General features: G+C 36.4%; 1 protein-coding gene across 2 annotated transcripts; it reads left to right on the forward strand.

Annotated features, from left to right (window-relative positions):
* Positions 1 to 18,887: 18,887 nt before the first annotated feature.
* LOC132644884 (protein S-acyltransferase 18) lies at positions 18,888 to 22,866 on the forward strand. 2 transcript variants are annotated; one of them, XM_060361539.1, is made up of 9 exons: positions 18,888 to 19,073; positions 19,199 to 19,312; positions 19,403 to 19,729; positions 20,383 to 20,451; positions 20,544 to 20,615; positions 20,691 to 20,843; positions 20,923 to 21,003; positions 21,755 to 21,928; positions 22,060 to 22,866. In XM_060361539.1, the coding sequence occupies exons 1-9, from the start codon at positions 19,032 to 19,034 to the stop codon at positions 22,621 to 22,623; spliced, it is 1,596 nt and encodes a 531-aa protein (XP_060217522.1). In that variant the 5' UTR covers positions 18,888 to 19,031; the 3' UTR covers positions 22,624 to 22,866. The 2 variants fall into 2 exon arrangements, with proteins under 2 accessions (XP_060217522.1, XP_060217523.1); XM_060361540.1 differs by having other exon boundaries at positions 18,890 to 19,073; positions 20,715 to 20,843.
* Positions 22,867 to 23,128: the final 262 nt, after the last annotated feature.

Below are 23,128 nucleotides of genomic sequence, written 5' to 3' on the forward strand. Positions count from 1 at the left end.
GCTATTAGCTAATTCCCAAAGCATGACATTCAGACCGAACTATAAAATAGAATTACGCAAATACCCTTATCATGACACTGATATCCGATACAAGTGTTTGTCACCTCACAAGTATCAGAAGCCCCTTTTGTTATCCCATTGTTCACTTATATTAGTCTAATTTTAACAAACCATGATGCTTAAGCTAAGGTTCATAGTCTCAATATGCCTGTAATAGAAGTCCGAAAATCACACCTGTAACGACCCGTTTGGCCATTATAGTGCTTTTGATCAAATTATCCCTGTTGACTCTTTCTCGAGCCCTATTAGTGCGAATTTGACCCGCGGGGATGGGTGGCACAATTCTCGAGGTATCCGGGTGAGTTTTATAATATTTTTGTGAAATAAAGCCTTAAAGTGAAAAATGTTTGACTAATAGTTGACTTTAGCTAAACAGACCTTTTTCATAAATTCGTCGATTCCGAGAGATTAGGATGGTCAATTATTACTTGGAGAGATGTCCAGTTCAGTTCTCGAGGCACTCGGGAGCGTTTTGGGTTGTTGGTTGGAAAGTTGGTCCTTGGCCATTGGGTGTTGACCCCATCAAATAGACCTCCTTTGGGGATTTTGAGACCACGAGTGAGTCTGTAGTGTGTTTTTATGTGTGAATGCATGTCTGGTTTATATCTGGGAGGTCTCGGGTGATTGTCAGATTTTGGGATTGAGTAGGTGTAAAACCAAAAATTTTCTGGTGACTGGTGTCCACGGTAGTGGCACCAAAAGTGTTGTAGCAGACCCGCCTCAGTGAGGACAGCTTGCTATGGTGGGTGATGGAATACTGTGGCAAGTTGCCACATCCGCTGTGGCAAACTCCTGGTAGCGAGACGAGGGCTCACTGGCGCGGACCCTCTCGTGGTAGCGAGCGGTTGTGATGCTGGCGCACGTCCTCTGTAGTAGACAAGGGACCGATACAGTGAACAACGTAGACTAGAACCTAATAAATACTAAGTGAAACCTTTTTATTTCCCATTCCTTCACTTCTTGTTCCTAAGCACTTTTGAGGTGAATTGAGGAGACTCTTGGTTGATTCCTCTTAAGGATAAGTCCCCTAAGCTTGAATTTTTTCTTTTACATTCCTTAAGAATGAATCCATGATAGAAAACTCATAGAACTTAAGAAGGAAGATGGGTTTTGATGTTTTCTTTATTATTTGAGTTTTGGTCTTCAAAATGAGTTTTGTTGGTGGAATTGACTAATCTAAGCATGTAAATTGATGAATTAATTTCTAATAGGCTTGAGTCTTCCATTTATGTTAATGATTTGAAAGAATGAAAGTTAAGGTTTATACCCAAATTGGGGGTCTGACTTGAATGATGAAATTGGCCCATTCTTGAGTTAATTTGGCAATTGAACAGTAAAATGGATCTTCTAGAACACATACCAATTTCACCCTTTAAATACCCGCTTTACCCCTGTGGGTCTATTTTCCCCCTTTGTCCGTTTGATTTGGATTTGAACGAAGTATAGCAATATGGGTATCGTTGTTTCTTATTTCTAACTTAGAATTCAATAATGGATAGACTTTGAGTACTTGGAGGCTCTCTGAAGAGGCAAGGTGCAGACTTGATTGTTCATGGCTCCAGCTCGGCAGCTAGTAGGTTACGGCTTGCCTTTCGTTTAGACTTCAATTAGCGAAGCATATGTAGAAGTAGTTATTGACGAAGAAAGCATGTTAAGCCTTCGGGTATGAAGTTGGGATGGATATTCTTAGGGTGGTATTGATGACTGGTTTTTGGACTTGTTGCCTTTTTGTGAAATATTGGCTTGTGCCCGTGTGTGTGATATCAGACTTGCACTTAGTTGCCATATTGCGATTATGATATGGTTGTCTCTAACTTGTCTTGACATTATCATGGATAGAGAAAAAGACTTGACTGGATATTGATATTGTAATATGTGTCCATGTGTGGCACGATTAGTATTGATATGATTTCACTTAATAGTGTACTTTATATTGTTATTTGGTTGTGCATATATCATCTTCATCTTATTCTACATCTAAATATTGGACTTTTTGGTCACCCTCGTGTTGTGGATATTATGAGGTATTGAGAAAGGATTGGCAGACTTGTGTTTAGGTCCTTCACCTTAGGCGATGATTCGGTTGTGTGATCTTCCGTTATTTCAGTAGTTATCTGTGCCTATCAGTTTATATTAACAGATTTTGTGCTAAATGTGTTGTGGTAATTGGAAGTGAATAATTGATACGTTTCCATTATGGTTTGAAAATTCCTGCAAGAATTGTGTTGACTTATGGTGCTTTGTGATATCCATAGCATATTCTTATTTGCATCGGTATCATTCATGCATTCATACTCATATATTTGGTTCAGGTTGCACGCCGCAACATATATACAATATATTTGGACAGATTGCACGTTCCGCAACATGTATAAATATATATATATATATGCCGTAGCAGGTACATTTACTTCACTAGTCCACCATGGGTCTTGATTATCGAGGCGTGAAGGTATTCGGCCCGGAGCATATGTGTATCATTGCATTGCATCGCACATGCATTCATATTACATTCACTCATACATCTGATTCTGGTTGTTGTTATTTATTGTATTGTACGGTGTCCTTGGACATTGATTTCTTGGTTGATTACTGATTTGAGATTGTCGTGTGCCTGATTAATACATACTGGAAAATTGATGGACTCGAGGATTAAGGACTTTCTCCTATGCTATGACGTGAGGTTACGGAGATATATTGTGGTTTTGTTTCCGTGAGATGACTTGTATTAGCTTGGCAACCATAATTGATAGTTTACTTGCCTATTTGTTGATTTCTTTCTTTTATATATGTGAACTAACTGTTATCGGCCTATGATGCCTACTCAGTACGTGTTGTTTATACTAATGCTATCTTGCTACACTACTTTTTAGGGTGTAGATTTGAGATGGGATCCACGCCAGGCCGTCGTGAGTGATCCCTGAGGCAGTTCACTTAGACACTTAGGGTGAGCCACTGCCAAATCTACAGCCCGAGTTTCCATACCTCATTATATCTGTCTTTTACATTCCGGACAGTTTTCCTTATCATGTTATGAGCTTTGTATGGCAGTTTTCACATATTTGAATGTATTGATTTAGACTTACGTAGTGAGTAGTAGCTCTTATACTGATACAGACCATATGCCCTGGGGTAGTTTATTTTCGTGCCTATTACTTGTATATGATATTTGAGACTTATTAGCATTTACAATATTCTTCCGCATTAATAGATTGTATGTTGGTTAAGGGAAGGGTTCATCTACGAAGGTAGGATATGGTAGGTGCCCGCATGTTTCTCATTTTGCGACGTGACAACACCGATGCCTTACCCTTTCGTAAAGCCTCCAAACGCTCCCAATATGTTCAAAAATTGGTTATACGTAAGAATACAATTCAATCGAGACCCATATACCTCTACAAAGGATTCGAGTCTAGAAAGTCAACCCAAAAACCCCGTTCTAATCCCCCAAGGTCAAAATTGTGATTTGTTGAAAAATCGAGTCCAATAAGGTCAAATTATTATCCTAGGAAGTCAAACGAATCCAATGATACCCATATAAATATACTCTAAATCTGAACCCAAAAAGTCACCCAAAATAGGATTCCGAGCGACGAAGGGCAAAATGAGAAATTCGTTCCATAAATAGATTAGCTATGATTTATAGAATATCTACCTCAGAAATAAATCAAATCCAACATCAATTTCATGCTCAATTGAAGAAAATCTTATCATGTTCATAAACCCCAAATTTCCCCCAATCCTTATCATGATTTCTAGCATGAAAACCGTTGATAATTGATGAAATAATCATAGAAGAAAGGTTAGAAGCTTACCCAATGGATGAATCTTGCTAAACCCTCAAAAATCTCCTTAAATTGAGCTCCGAAATACCAAATATGCAATGAGAGGTCTAATAAAAAAATGGGGAATAAATATCTAAATTTGTCCAACGATCCACGCAGAAGCGACCAAAATCTCATAGAAGCGGGCTTGCTTCTGCGCTCCTTTCCTCGCAACAGCGAGGTTCATTAACTTGGCCCAAGCCCACAGGAGCAGACCTAAAGGCGTTGGGGTGGCTTCGATCATGCGGACCAACTCAGGCATAAGCAGGCTTAGCCCACTTAGTCAAAAGACCACATCGGTAGCCCTCCTAGCATAGGAGCGGCTTTGCAAGTACGAGCCCAATCTCGCAGAAGCAAGACATCAAACACCAGCAAAATCAAGAGACCTCTAAATTTCGATCCAACACCCGAAATTCATCCGAGACCTCCCGGATATAAACCAAGTATGCAAAACCACTCTAAAACATGCTGCGAACTCACTCGCGCACTCAAAATTTCTAAAAGATGTCATTTTGACCCGGTCAACACCAAATGCCTTAAAACTAGATTTCTAACGCAATGACCAAAATAATCCCGAGTCCCTCTGGAACCGTACCAACTACTCAACCAAGTTATAATTGACAATCCGGACCTAATGGAATCGATGAAATTATTAAAAAGACTCATTTACCCCCAATGATGACTTTGGTCAACCAAACACTTATGAATTTCTAAAAATCTCATTTTCTCACCCAAATCGCATCTGAACGCCTCGGGAATCCCACCACCCATCCCCACAAGTTAAATATACTCTAATGAATCTAGGGGAAGGGTCAACTGGGGTAAAATAGTCATAATAGCCAAACGATCTAACGGATCGTTACATCATGGCAAAACATGATACCCAAACAAAATAAAAGATGCACGCCTAACACCCTTTTCTCAAACGACACAATCAGTTGGTGATTAAACCTGTGCCATTAATGTAATTTGTTCATGTCATAAATTAATTCGACGTTGTGACTCACCACACTAACGTCATATAAAATAATTAGTACAACAATGAAGAAACTTGTTCCATGGCCGAACAACTTTGTTTGATGCCGTCAATCAAAATTAAATTTTGATGTTTATCTACCTATATTCTTAATTAGAGAATAAAATGGTGAAGTTTATATATTTTCAAACCGATTAGTCTCGAACACAAACATATTTAATAAAATGGTGAAACTTTATCTTCTTCAAACCGAATAAACAACCAGCAAATATTTTATATCTTCAAACCAATAAACGTTACTAAATCGGTAAATTTTTTAGATTCTTCAAACCGAGTAGTAACTTGGAGTATAAAAACACGAAGATTTTAATCTCAAACAGTGGAGTAGAAAACCCCAAAGGTTTTAGATTCCTAAAAAAAATACTTTTTATTTCTGAAAAGTATATTATAACGATCCATTCGGTCATTTTAGGAGTTTTACCTCTTTCTCTCCAAATTTCCCTTCCCGTAGTTTCATTTCGGTGTTTATGACTTGTAGGGAGGGTGGCACGGTCCCCGAGGAAATCAGGCGGGTTTTGGATTGGTTTTGGTGATTTTGGAGGTTTCTAAGTTAAAGAATTGGAAAGGGTTAACCAAAGTCAACAACGGGGGTAATTTCATCATTTTCAAAGTTTCATCGATTCCACTAGGTCCGAAATATCATTTATGACTTAGTTGAGCCATTAGTTTGAGTCCCGAGGCATTCGGGTGTGTTTTGGGTTCTTGGTTGGGATTTTGGAAGTTTAAGGATTTGGAGTTGACCCTGGTCAACACCGAGTCAAAATGACATCTTTTGAGAATTTTGAGTGCGTGTTTTATGATTGAAATGCATATTTGGTTTGTGTCTGGGGGATTCCGAATAACTCCCAAGTGTCGAATCAAAAAATTTAGGAAGTTGAGAAATTTTTGGTTCTAGTGTCAGGCACCCTTCTTCGCGATAGCGAGAAGAGGTGCCGCGATCCTGAGCCTGGGTGGGACAGGCCTACACGATCGCGTAAGGATGCTTTGGGGTCGCGTGTGTGCATGTGAGAGGAGCAGGGGTGAGTCACGGCAAATCGCGGTTGTGAGCCAAGGCCTCGCGATCGCGTTGAGCAGGCTGGGCCGAGTCGCAGTTGAGGCTCACGGTCGTGTGGTCTCAGACCACAATCGCATAGGAGGATCGGGGTTCAGGGGATATTTATTCCCCAAAATTCGACTTGAGACTCCAATTTTCATATTTTGGGAGCTAGAGAGCTTGGATTTAGTTGATTCCAAGTGCAATCTTCTAAGATTCTTTATTGGGGTAAGTTTATAACCTTCGTCTAGGCCTTATTTCATGATTTCATCCATTAATTTCCAACCCATCATTAACAAGATTGGGAATAAAGGTTTTTCATAAAATGGATTCAGTAGTATTTAATGAAACTGAAGGCTTATTTGTGATTACATTTCCACGGATTTTAGGATTATGACTATTTAGACTATGGGTAAACTATTTTTACACTAAAATTCCGGTTTTTCCCTCAAGCTCAGGTTTGATTATTTTGGGTTGTTTTTTGAGTTCAGGTAAAAGGATGACGATATGGGTATCCATAAATTCGTATTTTAATGTAGAATTCATATTTTATAGACTTTGATTATTCGGAAGCACTCCAAAAAGGAAAGGTGTTGTCTTGAGGGTTCGTGGCTCATGTTTGGCCTCTAGGTAGGTTACAGTTTACTCCTTAGATTCTGATGGGAGGGCGCATATAGTTTATAAATATTGAAGGGGTAATGAACGTGAAAGGGGGGTCCCACCTTAGTGACTGTGATGAGCACTTGGGTGTGTACCGGTGTAATTTTTTGGGTAGGTAATGTAAAGTAGTGTAGTGAGATGGGGAATGCATATTAGGCTTACGGGCATGGTTGTGGTGATAAATCCACTAGGTTGGTATGGTTGTTGCTTATGTGGGCTATGATAGACATGTTTGATGAATAATTGCAATTACATGACTTCATTTACCTCATTACTCCATGACTTGTGTAAATTTTAAAAGAATGATTCATGTTGATACTCAAGTTGAATTATGTGATTCTATGTAGGGCTGGGCATAAATATCGAAAACCGAAAAACCGAACCGAACCGAACCAAACCGAAATTTCAACAAACCGAACCGAACCGAACCAAAGGTGTTTGGTGTCCATCGTCAAAAAACCGAAACCGAAATAGCCGAACCGAAGTTTGATAAAACCGAACCGAAAAACCGAACGCGCACCGAAATTTAATACATTACCCAAAAAAATTAAAATAGTCCAGGCCCATTAAGTTTAAAGCAAAAAAAAACTCAATTGTAATAAGTCCTCTTTTGCATTTGTATCCCTAATTTTCCACTTCAATTGAAAAAATCAAATATCCTTAACAAAGAAAGATAACTAAGATGTCTCTTTAGGATTAATGTATGTCCTTTATGTGTTTTCTTAATTATTCTTACGATATGTATATAACACCTAGTAATCCTATGTCATGATTATAGTTTTCTGTTCTTGTGTATCCTGTTTGTTTGATTTTGATTTTGATTTATCAGTTTTATGTTTTATTGCTTTTGAGAATATGAATTAGTGTCAATGGAATCGCTTCTAATATTATATTAAAAAAACCGAATTGAAAAAACCGAAACCGAACCGAACTTTAAAAAACTGAAACCGAAAGAACCGAACCGAACTAGTTTGGTTCGGTGTTTGGTGTCCACCTTCAAAAAACCGAACCCGAAATAGCTAAACCGAAGTTTGATAAAACCGAACCGAAAAACCGAACGCCCACCCCTAATTCTATGAAGTACGCTTATCCATTATATACTTTCATGATATTGGTACATGATATCTTGCATACAAGTATTGATTCATACATACTTGAAGGATAAGTTGTGGAAAAGGTGATGCGAGGTGGTCTTTAAGGCCGGAAATGTAAGATCGAGGTTACATATTTGCGATGAGATATGGGATCGGGTTGCATGAAGCAACATATATAATTTATGAATTGGGTTGCACACTGTGACATGGGATCGGAATGCACGCCGCAACGAGTATATGGACCTCGTGAGTCTCTCATGGGTCATAACTAGATGGAATGACCGCTAATATGTGTGCACCAGATTGATATTAGCCAATTGCATCCATGCATCCACTCATCTATTATTCTCTTATTTTCTTATGTGGTACGTGCCGACCTGTATTAGTATGAAATATGAACTAATGGGTGTAATCGTAAAATGTAAGTTGAATTGATGTAATCAGTGTTTATGTTTAATCTTTATAATTTGTATGTGTGTTCCCTTCGTTGTCGATCTATGATACCTACGGGGTACTAGTAGTTGTATTCATACTACACTTGTTGAACTTTATTTAGGTGCAGATACCGATCCGAGTTCCGATTCCAGGCCTCATGGCTGATTCTTGAGGTGGTTCGATAGAGGTTTCAGGGTGAGCCATCAATCCTATCAGCAACCCTGAATCTCCCTATATCTTATTTCTGTCTTTTATTTACATATGTTATTATTCAGTATTTAAGACTTGTAAAACTTATTTAGATTCTCTTGTACAAGTTAGACCAGGTTTTGGAGATTGTAACGATTAAGTTACATTTCTGCACTTATTTACATTATTAAGACTGTTAGGTAATATTCTTGTTATTCTTTATTTCCTCATTTTATTCTCTAAAAATGATTGATGATTGGGTATGGTTCGCCTACCGGAGGGGATAGTATAGGTACCATCATGATCCGTGAATTAGAGCCCTAGGTTCACTGGTCTCACAAGTACAAGAGCAATTTCCAGTAGAAGTTTGTGCCCATCCTCGAGAGGCAATGGGATATTTAGAAATTTTCCCTTCCTTCATTCCTTTCGTGCTAGTTTGTTCAAATTGGTATCTAATTTCATATTCTAATTTTCTCACAGATGGTGAGGACACGCGCGCATGTAGCTAGGGATGAGGCACCAGCACTTGCGACTAAGACCGTGGCACGTGGTAGAGGTAGAGATAGAGACCGTGATAAGGATAGACTCCATGGGGATAAGGCACCGGTGGCTTGTCAGGCCCGTGCTAGATCATTATCTCTCGAGCCGGAGGTAGAGCGTCATGATAAGCCTTTTGAGAAGGAGGAGCTGGGACCGTCCCAGGCACCACCAGAGATTATTGCTATGCCAGTGCTTCAGGATTTCATGGTGCACATTCTGAGTCTTCTTGAGGGTCTGATCCAGGAAGGAGTTAGTACTGGTCTATCTTAATAGTTTTTGTATAATCATATGATCTTTATCTTTTGTTGCTGAAATAGTGACTTAGGTGCAAAGTTTCGCTTGGAGCATTGTTTGTTTGTTTTTCAGTGTGTTTATTTGTTGTTTTGGCCTAAATTGTTCGTTATAGAAATATATAAGAAAACCTTTTTTCCTATGAGTAGAAAAGAAAAAGTTCTCAATAGTTTTAGAGGAACTCAACATAATTAGCTAATGAGAAACCATGTTAAAGCTTGACCTTTTATGACCATGTTAAATCTTGACCTTTTATGAAACATACATACATCAAGAACGTCGCTTATAAGAAAGCTTGAACCAAGATCTGATCATATCACATGCTTTACTTAAACTTTTAAAATAAACTTTTATTATTTTAAAAGTTTGTACTAATCAGGGCCGGCTCAACAAATATGCTGCCCTAAAGCCAAACTTTAATATTAGGCCTCAACTTTTTTAAAACAAAAAAAACTTATGCCCCCGCCCCCCCTCCCCCCTACACACACACAAACAATAGTATGCTAAGTCATACATTGTTTAAAAAATTGCAACGGTACTTTTTGTATAGTTTGTGAATATCTTCTTTTTTTTTTTTTAATCAAATTGTGCTCTAACAGGCCAAGCCTGTTAGAACTTTTTATTAATAAATGCAGAATTTAAAGATATCATTAAAAGTTTAATCTAACTTTTAATTTTAATATATTGAATTAATCTAATCCAAGTTAGCTCTGAATATTAATCAAGTTAACTCTCGAGAAGTGAAAGATATCATTATATTAGGATGGAGGGAGAAAATATTTGTAGTATCTACACTATACTTTTCAAGATTTAAAAAAAAAAAACTAAAATATACAAATTCTATTATTAAGAAATGGGGCCCCCAAGTGGCTTTAGAGGCCTTACCCGCTAGCCGGTCCTGGTACTAATTAACATGGAATACACGTGCAATGCATGTGTCCACAAACTAGTATTTATAAAAAGTTAAAAGGTTGTGCGGAGTCAGATCATGAATATAGTCTATTTGTATGAGAAATTTTTGAAGTTTAAAATACTTTAGAATATGAACTATGCAACCAACTATTACCAGAAAAAGACTAAATTGAATTACGAAAGTTGAGTAGCTTTATGGTTAAAAACCCTAATTTCGTGACTTTTCTATAATAATACTACAAGTTAGATAATATTCTCCATCAATTTCAAATATCTTCTTTATCTTCGCACTTTCTCTTTTATAAAAGAATGAGTTTTTATATCAAATGAATTGCAACAAGTCACATATGCAAGGGAAAAATAGGGATGCTAAAACTAAATATTTTTTATGAAAAAAATATTCGGGACAAACTAAGAAGAAAAGAAAGTCATGTCACATAAAATAGGACATACTAATCAGTATTGTATAGTAGCTTATACCTGAGGGTGTTCACGAAAAACTGAATAATGAATCAAATCGAAAAAAACTGATACTTTTTTGCTTGATTTGATTTTGGTTTTTAATTTTAAAAATTGATGAATTTAGTTTTGATAAGCAAAAAATAATTGAAAACCCTGAATCAACCAACTATATAAATACTTATTTAAATATTATAATTGAACATATATACATGAATTTTTATATAAATTTTTCAAAATTATACTGTATATATAAATCTTATTCACTCTTTTCGTCATCTAGATGTTTGCCTTTATAATAATTCAATTCTTTAACTTTGCTTTATTGTTTGATTTGTAGTCTTTACTTTGGTAATTTCGAGAATATGTTTTATGTCCAAAATAACTTGCTTTTGTGTCGTTTAATTATTCGTCATTGTTTAATTCAATTACCGTCAAGATATCTTGGTAAATCACAACTCTATAATCTTTTGCACAAAAAAATCATTGTAAGAAGTTTTATTAAGTTCTTTAGAAATGGTTAAATTCTTCAACAACTCATACAAATTTTTTGCGGAAGTTGAATATATAACTTGATCACATATATAATTCCTTCTTTTCTTAAAGAATAATCATTTTGGTGCAGATATACTAAAATATAACAATCTAATATGTACTTGAAAGTATTATTATATTTTTTTTAAAAAAACAACCATAAAAAATCAAATTAATTGAAAAGCAGATAAAAAGCAAAGCGATGAACAACCAATTGATTTGATTTAATTCCAAATTAAAAAGCCCATTTACTTGATTTATTTTTCTTTTAGAAAAAAATTGACTCAAATCAAACGTTGAACCCCAGCCTATAATTCCTTCTTTTCTTAAAGAATAATCATTTTGGTACAGATATGCTAAAATATAACAATCTAATATGTAGTTGAAAGTATTATTATACTTAAAAAAAAAAACCACAAAAAATCAAATTAATTGAAAAGCAGATAAAAGGCAAAGCGATGAACAACCAATTGATTTGATTTAATTCCAAATTTAAAATCCCATTTACTTGATTTATTTTTCTTTTAGAAAAAAATCGACTCAAATCAAACATTGAACCCCAGCCTATAACCCCCACCGCTTGGGTTTAGCGTAAAATGGTAAGGTGGACCGTAAAAAATTGACATAAATAGCCACCTACCAAAATAATAGCCAACAAATTTGTATTTATTACTATATTTTAATGTATAGTATATAAAAAATATACACAATTATGTAATTATGTACATTTGACTAGTGAATGTAATTATTTTATTTTTCACCGACTGCTCAAATGTATAACTTGCCCATCATGAAATAGGGAAGTAATTGCACAGTTTTCCCTTCAAATGAACATGAATTGGTCTTTAATTTTTTTTCCCTTCAAATGGGCTAGTCTTTAATTTTTGCCCTTCAAAATGTGCAATTCGCACGATTGCCCCTATCTTGGGGTGGTCTTTAATTTTTGCCCCTCATATGGTTGGTCTTTAATTTTTGCCTTTGGCACTTTAAGTAATAAAAAAGTGACCAAAAATACTCGTAACATTCTTGCTTCGAACTCCAACTGAGCAAAAAAAAAAAATCGCAAAGCAAAATTTTCATAAAAACTATGCCTATTCGGCCAAAGTTATGTCTTAAGGCATAGATTTGTCGTATGCCTTTTCCGGCATGGTTTTGTAATATAACTTAATTTCTACAAAACTATGCCGGATCAGACATAGAAACTATGCTATAACGACCCGCCTGGTCGTTATTGGACCTTCCGCAGCCGTGTATGAAAAACAAGTGTATCGTCATAAGATTAGTCCATGGGGGAGTTTTAAGTGTAATATTTTATCGTAATTGAATTAGATGAGAGTTAAAGAGTTGTGGGATCGGGGAGGAAGTCTTCGCCGCAGCGGGTGAGCGATCGTTGTAGTGGACAAGCAGTTCGCTGTAGCGGTATAAACGGATTAGTACACGTGTTTAATGACCTTATTTCGGGATTTAACCCTTTTTATCCACAAAAACCCTCTTCTAAGCCGTCATTAGGGTATTCCCAGAGTAAAACACTTGATGACTAGGGAAAAGTAGCCCTTCAAGTGGGCTGGGCCATACAAATGGGGGTCACATGGGGCCGGGCTGGGCCATAGTTAGTGGGCCGGGTTGGAGGAGGGAAATGGGTGTCCGGCCTAGCCCCCTACCCAGGTAGGGGTACATAGTGGGCTAAGTGAGCCGGCCGGGTTTTAGTTAGTGGGCCAGGCCTTTTTTTTAAGTTCTAATACAAAAATAGACATTTACATTTACTACTAATAATAAAATTAACATTTACAACTAATGATAAAATTGTTAAATTAAAAAAAGTTTAGTCGTCGTCAAATTCAAAAAGCTAGTCGTTGTAAATTTAAAAAACTAGTCGTTGCTAATTTTATTTGAACCCCTAAATTTATGAATAACTGCACTTTGGTCATATTTTCAAACTATAAATACCCCTCCATTCACACAATTCTTCCACAATTCTCTCTTTATCTAAATTTGCTATTCAACTAGTGTACATTACTTCACCTCCACCTTCTCCTCGAGTTCGAAGATCAACTTCAAGTGCGGTGTGGATGCATTTTGAGCGAGTAAATGAAGAACATGTTAAATGTCAATATTGTGGTGACATATATCTCCACAAGTCCGGAGCGTCGGGTATTAGCCTATTAGGGGGGTGGGGGGTGGAGGGGGGTACCGGTGTGTTGCGTAGATACTTGTGAAAAGGCATGAAATTGAACTGAATGATTTATCAAAGGTATATTTGTTGAGATAAGTACTATCACAATCTAATATAAACTATATACTGAAATGTATCAAAGGTATATTTGTTGAGAAAACAAGATTGTCTGGCTTTAAAATACAATTTTAAAGAAAACTAAAGTGCTCCGTAAAATGAGACTCCTAATTTATTGGGATGCAATGTTTTTAAAATACTTATTATTAGTAATAAATGCAGTACTTATCTTTTTTTTTTTTTAATTTGAAGTGGGTCGGTGCCCCAGTGGGCCATCACCGGGGCTACTAGTGAGCTATCCACCTTGTCCTGCCCATCCCCCTAATAAATCCCACCTAGCCCAGCCCTTTACACCTCTTAGTGGGTCTGGGCCGAGCCAGTGGTGGGTCTGGGCCGAGCCGGTGGTGGGTCGGGTTTACCGTGCCGGGTTCGGGCTGGCTCGGCCCACTTGACAGGCTTATGTGCAATTATTGAATTGGCTATAATAGAGTCTTGTTGTACCATGGGTGGGGGCGACTTGTTGCTAAATTGTAGTTGTCCTCATTAGGTATTCATGTTGTCATTATTCTATGTACTAAGCATGCGGGAATCGTCAGTATTTACTTTCTTCTTGATTCTGAGTGATTCCTTCTTCATGCTATTGATGAGTCGATTATGAGTCTTGTATGATTTTTGTATGATGACTTGTATTCTTATTGTATGTATCTTCGTGGAGTACCTACATTGTTGGGAAGTTGATTTCTTAAGTCTTGATATGACTTGTGACATGGTGACTTATGTTCCTTGATATTGATTATTGATTGTTCACATTCCTTATTGATTGTTGGAACGGAAATACATTGATATGAGAAAGAAACATATAAATATGAAAAGGCACATTTGACAAGGGGTGAGGATGTGGCCTAGTTATGGGCTAGTGATCCGAGGTCAGTTCCGGAGCGAGTAGTACATGGACACCATGATTCCCCTAGGGGTCATGACTATTTGGGCAAACATTATCATTTAGCATGTGTGTACGGATGTGATACTAACCGGGTTACATTACTTACTTCCATGCGTGTGATAGAGGTGATACTCGTCCTAGTTGTATTATATTGAATCGTGACTAATGAGAGGATGTGATGTTGGAGTGATTTCTTTTAGCGTGGTCCAGGTTGAAAGTACGAGTAATATACAGTTGTGGATAGTACTGCTTTTACCTAGCTTATTTGTTATTGATAAGTGACTTTTGGTTGTTGTCTGATGTGGGTTGTCGTGGTGTCGTGTCTAATTGTTAAATTACAAGTATGTTAAAGTAAGGAGGAAAAAGGTAAGAATTAGTAGTCCCACTAAATGTCGGTTGATAGGGAGGTTGAAGTATGTCCTTTTTAATTTGTCGGGGTTTAATTGGTCCAGGAGTCTGTCTTGAATGTAACTGTTGTTGTCGGTCCTTACTTTCTAGTGTTGCATTGACATGCTAATGGGACACGAGTATGTTTATGTCAAAACTGTTTAAGTACAGGTAGGATTTAAAAAGGTGTTACAACTGTACCCATCTATTTATTCTGTTTGATTTTATATCGTGTTGCGTGAACTAATCTTAGTCGGCCTATGATGCTTACCAATACGTATGGTGTACTGATACTACTCTTGCTACATCATTTGGAGTGTAGATGTGTTTCAGGTTGTTGCTTGAAGGTTTCATTAGTTGAACTGGCGAATATCTTCCTACATCTTCTGTACATCTCATTCCGAAGGCGGAAGCTGTGTCTTTTTAATTGTGTTGTCTCTCTGTAATTTAGAAGCTCTTGTACCTGTCTATACTAGATTCTTGGGAAAGTTAAATTGTTTTAAATAAATAAAGAATGTCTTTGTAATTTTCATTTTTTGGTTATATTTGCTTCCAAAACAACTTTATAAAGGGATTGGTTGGTAAGGGTTCGCCTATCAGGTAACAATAAGGTAGGTGCCCACACGATCCGTAATTTGGGACGTGACATATGCCTTGAGTTCGTTTGGAAAGAGGCCTTAGATGAAATAGTCATGGTATATATGTGGTATTATTTTATACCATGTTTGGTTGACATTTTGGGACATGTATAATTAATATCGGGATTATTTAATGCACCATAGGGTGTTATACCACCACCATGGGATAACTTATCTATGAATAGCTTATACATGGATAAAAAACTAAAATAACAAAACTAGCCTTGTTTCGTTCCTATAAATCTATAAAGGCCAAGTATCCAAGGAGTACTTGTAACAAATTATTTTTTAGCTTTAAAAATAAATAAATATGTAAATGGTATCTTTTATTTCCAAATTTAGTGCAATGAATGGAACACCCAATAAAATATAATTCATGTATTATTAACCCCTTACATTATTAATTCCTGCTTTATTAACCCTTAAATTACTAATTCTTGCATTGCTAATCCATGTATAACTTGCCTCTGAACCAAACGACCCCTTAGGCATAGTTTTTATAAAAATCTTTCCCTGCAAAATTATTTATTTTTTACTCTGCTGGGTTCGAACCCAGAGTCTCTGATTTCATAGATCAGCAAATAAGAGTACTTTGGCCTCAAATTTGCATTAAATCAGAAATAGGGGCAAAAATTAAAGACCCGCGATTTGAGGGGAAAAAAATTAAAGACCAGTTCATAAGAAGGCCAATCCAAACAATTTTTTGAGGTCAACTTGCACGATTGCGCTTATTCAGGGGTGGTCTTTAATTTTTTCTCTTCGCCTAAATATAAGAGGTTTTGAGTTCAAATCCCGGGCCAGTAAAAAAAATCGCAAGACAGAGTTTTGTAGCAAAATTAGGCTTATTTGGATAGGCCTAACTTTTAATTCCAGCAGGGTAAAAAAAAAAAATTACCTTGCAAAAACCTTTGCCTTAAGGCAGAATGTTCCTTAAAATTATGTCTTATAAGGAAGAATTCTGCCCAGCAGATTTTTCACGAAGCCTTGCCTTGTGATTTTTTTTTGACTGAGCGGGGGTTCGAACCCAGAACCTCGAGATATTTTCGGCCACTTTTTTAAACGAAGGACAAAAATTAAAGACCAACAATTTGAGGGACAAAAATGAAAGACCAACGCTTTTGAAGGACAATTCGTGCAAAAAAAAAAAAAATGAATTTTTTGCTTCGAATTTATGAGCTGTAGGCGGGCAATTCGCGCGAATGCCCTTCAAATGCGTTGGTCTTTAATTTTTGCCCCCGTAATGTGTGGTCTTTAATATTTGCCCTTCTAAGCTAAAAAATAATAAGAAAAGACGTTACTACCCCTACCCATCACATATAAAAACCTGAAAGTCTGTAACGAACCCCAAACATCCAATTAAACCTATCCATCATTCCAACAACAAACCTTTCAATCGTTCCATCGTTCCAACATTTCACCGGAGAAATCTCCATTGATTTTGCTGCTACAACATCGGAAAAGATAAATACATAATATATAGCGTTTCAATTGAACGTAATTCAACTCAATTTGATGCTTTATTAAGTTTAGATTTGTTAATATTTGAAAATAACAATAAATCATCTTCTATGAACTAAACAACTGATATTCAGTTGAGATTCAACATTGCGAATCATAATTTTACTCAACAACATAGAATTGATCAAATTTATTGTTTTGTTCTGATTTTGATTAGTTTATATGTTCCATTTGATTAGTATACAATGCTCAATGACTTAGACTTGAAATTATAGTAACTTCAGTTGACGAAAAATAATCAGGCAAAGTTCTGAACAAGTATGCCAGAGGAGGCAGAAGTTCACCTTGCAAAAGAACAAAGTATGCCGTTAGAGTCAAACTTTCATTTTCATAAGCAAAACATCAAGTATACAAGTGTTAAGAACTAGAAAAGTATGCCGGAGGAGGCAGAAGTTTACTTTACAAAAGAACAAAGTATGCTGTTAGAGGCAATTTTTATTTTCATGAGCAAAACAAAAATTTACGCAAGTGTTAAGAACTAGAAAAGTATGCCGGAGGCGGCAGAAGTTTACTTTACAAAAGAACAAAGTATGCTGTTAGAGACAACTTTCATTTTCATAAGCAAAATAAAAAAGCACACAAGTGTTAAGAATTAGACAAGTCTGCCGGAGGAGGCAGAAGTTCACTTTACAAAAGAACAAATTATGCTGTTAGAGGCAAACTTTCATTTTCATAAGCAAAACATCAAGTATACAAGTGTTAAGAACTAGAAAAGTATGCCGGATGAGGCAGAAGTTTACTTTACAAAAGAACAAAGTATGTTGTTAGAGGCAACTTTCATTTTCATAAGTAAAATAAAAAAGTACACAAGTGTTAAGAATTAGACAAGTCTGCCGGAGGGGGCAGAAGTTCACGTTACAAAAGAACAAAATATGTTGTTAGTGGCAAACTTTTATTTTCATGAGCAAAACAAAAATTTACGCAAGTGTTAAGAACTAGAAAAGTATGCCGGAGGAGGCAGAAGTTCACTTTACAAAAGAATAAAGTATGCTATTAGAGGCAACTTTCATTTTCATAAGCAAAACAAAAACATTATTAACAAAACAACACCAAAAACACATAAGATTGCATAAAAACCAAAATTATTAACAAGACAACACCAAAAAACCAAGCACACATAAATTAACTTAATTCATGAAGTTATGCCGGAACAAGCATAACTTTATGCCGAAACCGGCATAACTTCAGTTTACAAAATTACAAAGTATGCCGTGAGAGGCAAACTTTCATTTTTCATAACCAAAACAAAACATTATTAACAAAACACCAAAAACACATAAGATTACATAAAAACCAAAATTATTAACAAGACAACACCAAAAAATCAAGCACACATAAATTAACTTAATTCATGAAGTTATGCCGGAACAAGCATAACTTTATGCCGGAACCTGCATAACTTCAGTTTCAAAAACCAAGAACTCTGCCGGACCCGACATATGTTGCCTCAGACAAACACATTCTTCACAAAAAACAGATTATTAAATAAAAACAACAGCAACAACATAAAATAACTGTTCACAGGCAAAACTTCAACGATTCAACAAAGAGAAAACCAAAACGCATATTAAAATCAACTAAAACATATTACGACATTCATAATAAGACATTCAAAAAACCAAAATATATACATGGAGAATGAAACTAAAGTTCAAAAAATCATACATACACTATAACAAAACACTATAATTTTAAATAAAAAACGATCAATTAAATATAAAAAACAATGAAGACAAGGATATCAATTCAACAAATAAAAATTTAACATAAAAACAAATATTGAAACGAGCAAAAGATCCAAATTCGTACCTAAGTTTTAGAACAGATGAGACAAACACAAAACAGAGGAGGAAAGAAGAAGCAAAAAAGGAAAAGAAAAGGGAAAATGACGAAATAAAAAGAATTTTAACGGGGTAAGGGTAATTTGTCAAAAAACTTTCATTAAACAGGCGGCAAGGGCGAAATTTAAAGAAGACATAAATGAAGGGCAAAATATAAAGACCGGCCCAAAAGAAGGGCACTCGGCGCAAAAAATTGGCTGTAGGCAAAAGTGCAAATGGACCCTAGTAGCTGATTTTGGGTTAAAAAGCGGCCCAAAAAAGAAGAAGAAAAAAGGGCATCTGGTCTGCTTTCAAAATTTGAAATACAGCACGGAGCCATGTGTACCGTTGGAAAGACTCAACACTCAGCTACCGCATAACAAATAAGCTCACACAAAAACAAAGACGAATTGAACAACGCTCACAGGATGAGACGCCATGGCTGGCAACGTCCTCTTCACACATTACAGGTTCCTCGTTTCTCTCCATTTACGATTTTGCTAATCTTTTAGTTCCTTTTTCTCTTTTTGAATTTACTTGTTAGATCAAACAAACAACATTTGTCTTTATTTCTCAACTGGTTTTAAAACTGCAGATAGTGGGCATATCAGTCTTCTGTTTCCTCTTAGTTACCTTTTACTGCTTCCTCGGTCTCCTCCTCGGTAATCGGGTTGTCGAAATCACTGTCACCTCTGTTTTCTCCTTCGTGGTAATTTTAACCTTAGCTCAGTAAATTCAGGTAACTGCATTTGAGGCACAAAATTAAATTCTAGATGTTTTATGATTTCCTTTTATGCAGGCAATTTCTGCTGCATTTCTATTTATTAGGTGTGCGGCCATTGATCCAACTGACAAGACGAGGCTTAGAACGAAGAGGAAAAGCACTCGCAGTGGATTTTCGAACGTTAATTATGGATTTGTGTTGGGTCAAATTGTTGTGAGATTTCTTAGGAGAATTGAGAGAAGAGTACTTAAGACATTTATAAGGAGGAAGTACTTGGATCCTTTGAAAAGTAATCTTCATTTAGAGCCTTTGCTCACATTTCCCCTTCTCGTTAAAGATGATTTAGTCGCGCCACAGACGAAAGATGATGACATTTCATTTTGTTCGCTTTGTGATTTTGAGGTTTGTTCGCTGCATCTCTCGTTTATGTTTTGCTAATTGAATGTGTTGAACCCATCAGAATTTATGTTCAAGTTATGGCATATGCATTTTTTCGCGAGTTTCACACTCCAACTATTAGTCGCTCCCTTTTCCTACCTGACTATCACCATCTATGAATTAAAACACGCCTAGTTGAGTAGATGGTGATAGTTTAAGTAAGAGAAGGGAAAAACTGATAGTTGGCCTAATCAGCTTCAAAGTGTGTTTTTTAATACATAGATGGTAATAGTTTATGTAAGAAAAGGGAACAACTAATAGTTGGGTGTGAAACTCGCGATAAAATGATAGATCAGGTGTGGTTTTGACCCTAAAGTAACTTTTAAACTTCTTTTCCATTACACTAGAATTTTCCATTATGTCAAGGATATGCAACAGTTTATGCATAACCAAGAAAACATTATTCTTGCCCAAATAATTTTCAAAGGGAATTCAATTGAACACCTTCCCTCTTACTAGCTCCACATCTGGTATGCACAGTGGGAATGTGATGAAACAAGATTATGCAGTTTCTAATAGTTGACAACTATATAAAATTAAAAGCAAAAAAAAAAAAAAAAAAAAAAAAAGAAGAAGAAACAACTATATGAAATTATCTTACTTGATCACGTTTGCAGGTTAAAAAGCGTAGCAAACACTGTAGGACCTGCAACCGATGTGTGGAGGGATTTGACCACCACTGCAGAGTAAGGAAATAGCGTCTCTTTCTCTGTTGTGTCGTACATTAAGGTACATCCGGACTCAAACTGACAGAATCTTTGTTTTTGAGTTGTTGCAGTGGTTAAACAATTGTGTCGGGAAGAAGAACTATACCACCTTCATTTTTCTAATGATATCCCTCTTGATAATGGTTGCTCCTGCTTTCTCTTTCTCTCTCTCTCCTTTTTTTTTCCTGATATTCATATTGAGTTTGCATCTGACGCAGCTAAAAAAATTCTTGGTGAAACAGCTGCTTATTGAAGGAGGGACAGCTGCTGCAATATTTGTAAGGTGCTTTGCCAACAAAAGGAGCATAGAGCAAGAGATTCAGAGAAGATTCAGTGCCAAGTTCCCTAGAGGAGTTCTGGCAACAATTTGTGTATGATTTTTTGCTTACTGTCTCCACTATTTCTCGCTCAATTTCATCAGTTGTTCATCTTTCGTCTATACTTTTACAGGCAATTTTGTTTCTTATGACGTCATATTGTTCAGCAGCGCTGGGACAGCTTTTCTTCTTTCATATAGTTCTCATCCGAAAGGTATGACTGTCCCCCTTTTCTCCATGATTTAGTGCAACCATAAAACTATAATAGATCTTTTGGATTGAGAGGAAGGAGAGGAGAGGACTGAGTTTGCTTTTGGATTGGTTTTTATGGAGAGAAAGCAGGAATAGCATCACAATCAAAAAAGTTCTGGTTTTCACTTAAAAGTAAGCGGAAAGGAGACCTCGTCACATTTTTACAAAATAATATTCATTGGAGGGTTTTGTCCGAAATTCACACCCGTTCTTTCTTTTCCTTTCAATGAATGTAAGATAGTAAGTAGCCTTATTATGTACTATGTAATAATAAGAAAGGGAAATTAAAAAAAGCATAAAACATGAGCTACTTGATTGCAATAGAACCAGGGCTACTATTGCTTATAGTGTAGACTTCTAATACAAAAAAATAGGTTGGGTGCCATATTAGTTTTAAAGAAGGACAGTATAAAAAATTTATCTTAGAAAAAAGAACATAAGTTTGTATGTTGATATAAGAACATCTTATATGTTGGTGTAAGACTCCTTAAGTAGCTCATCTTAGAGCTACAATTTGCTACAAAGTGTAGCCTACACTGTAGGAATCTTAAAGTAAGGTTCATCATCTGCTTAACTCTTCGTAATTAGAGCTGCTGTAACTAGTTTGTGATAGAAAACATGTTCTAGGCTTGTAGATTACCGAGAACAGAAGAAACTCGAAGTACAAATTGTCCAAGATTCTCTGTTAAAATAAACTATGGTTCTCTTGGCAGGGAATGAGAACTTATGATTACATTTTGGCAATGAGAGAGGAGAACCAGTCCATGGAGCTTTTAGAGTCATCAGAAGATTCAGACTCATCCTCAGATGAGAGCATCGACTTTGATTCACCTGAGAAGCCGTCACTTATTTCTAGAGTTACATGCAGAGAAAAAAGAATGAATCAGGTCGAGCATACACATTTTTTTCGTCGAGAATCTTGGCCTCAATTCTTTTGCGTACTAAAACCAATCAAAACTGGATATTTCTCTTTTGATCTTGTCAGTTGAGTCTTGCAATTTTTTATTTTTTTTATCAGAATCTGCAGACAGTATCTATAAAAATTGATGGAGAAACTGAATCATCCACATTAAAGGAAAAGCGAGGTTTTCGAGCTAACATTGACCCCTGGAAACTTATAAGTATGAGTAGAGAGAAAGCACTACAAGCAGCTGAAAAGGCAAAGGAACGGCTCATCAAGCAGAAGGAAACACTAGACCCGTTGAAGCCACTACCACAAGAAACAAGAAGTGGACCACTGACGAATTTGGACACTAATAGAGTTCCTTTAGCTGTAGCTAGCGATAGGGAACTTGCTTTGTCGAAAGAAATGATCATCACAAAAGGGAGGGTAGCCCGTGCTGGGGGATCACCAATGCAGCTTTCTAGTCCAAGGCGACGGCGTTCCTATTCTCCTACAGTTGTCCCTACACCTCGTAGTGGTAATGCTACTGTAGCCTCCCCATCACCAAAGCATAGATATAAAGGCAATTTCGACTTGAAGTTAACACAAGTCTCCAGGGAACTTGAGACTTACATTTCAAGGCAGGTATTATTCTCTGCCTTGAAGAAAGAAAACGAGATTGCAGCATCACCGAGATAGTTTGGTTGGGTACATTATTTATCTTCTTGTAGTTCACTTGTTATAGGATTTATGTTACTGGAGTTGTTGCACAGGTTAACTTCATCATCTTAACGAACACAACAGTTGTATGATAATGCTACCTGCAATACCTTATTTATTTATGTTCCCCAACAAAGTGGGATTGTAACATACAGGCTCCTCTCTTGTTCGAGGAATATTTGTTGCCCTTCGAATTAATAGAAAATTCTATTAAATGAGGCACCCTCATTTTTAAGTTACTCGTACAGTATTTGGTCAAAAACTCCTTTTATTGTTCTTGACTCGCTTTGGTCAAATGCTCCTTTTCCACAACGTTTCTTTTTCGGCTTTTTATTCTTAAAAAATCTGAAAGTTTTACCATTTTTTTAAGATTTTGCCTACTATTCCAATATTGTGCATAATTTGTGATTGTAATTGTGCGGCTAATGTTCCACTGAGCTTATACAGTATTGCATATCCGTAGTGATTTGGATTGAGTTGATAG

Source organism: Lycium barbarum, chromosome 6 (genome assembly GCF_019175385.1).
Source record: "Lycium barbarum isolate Lr01 chromosome 6, ASM1917538v2, whole genome shotgun sequence".
Classification (NCBI taxonomy): Eukaryota; Viridiplantae; Streptophyta; class Magnoliopsida; order Solanales; family Solanaceae; genus Lycium; species Lycium barbarum.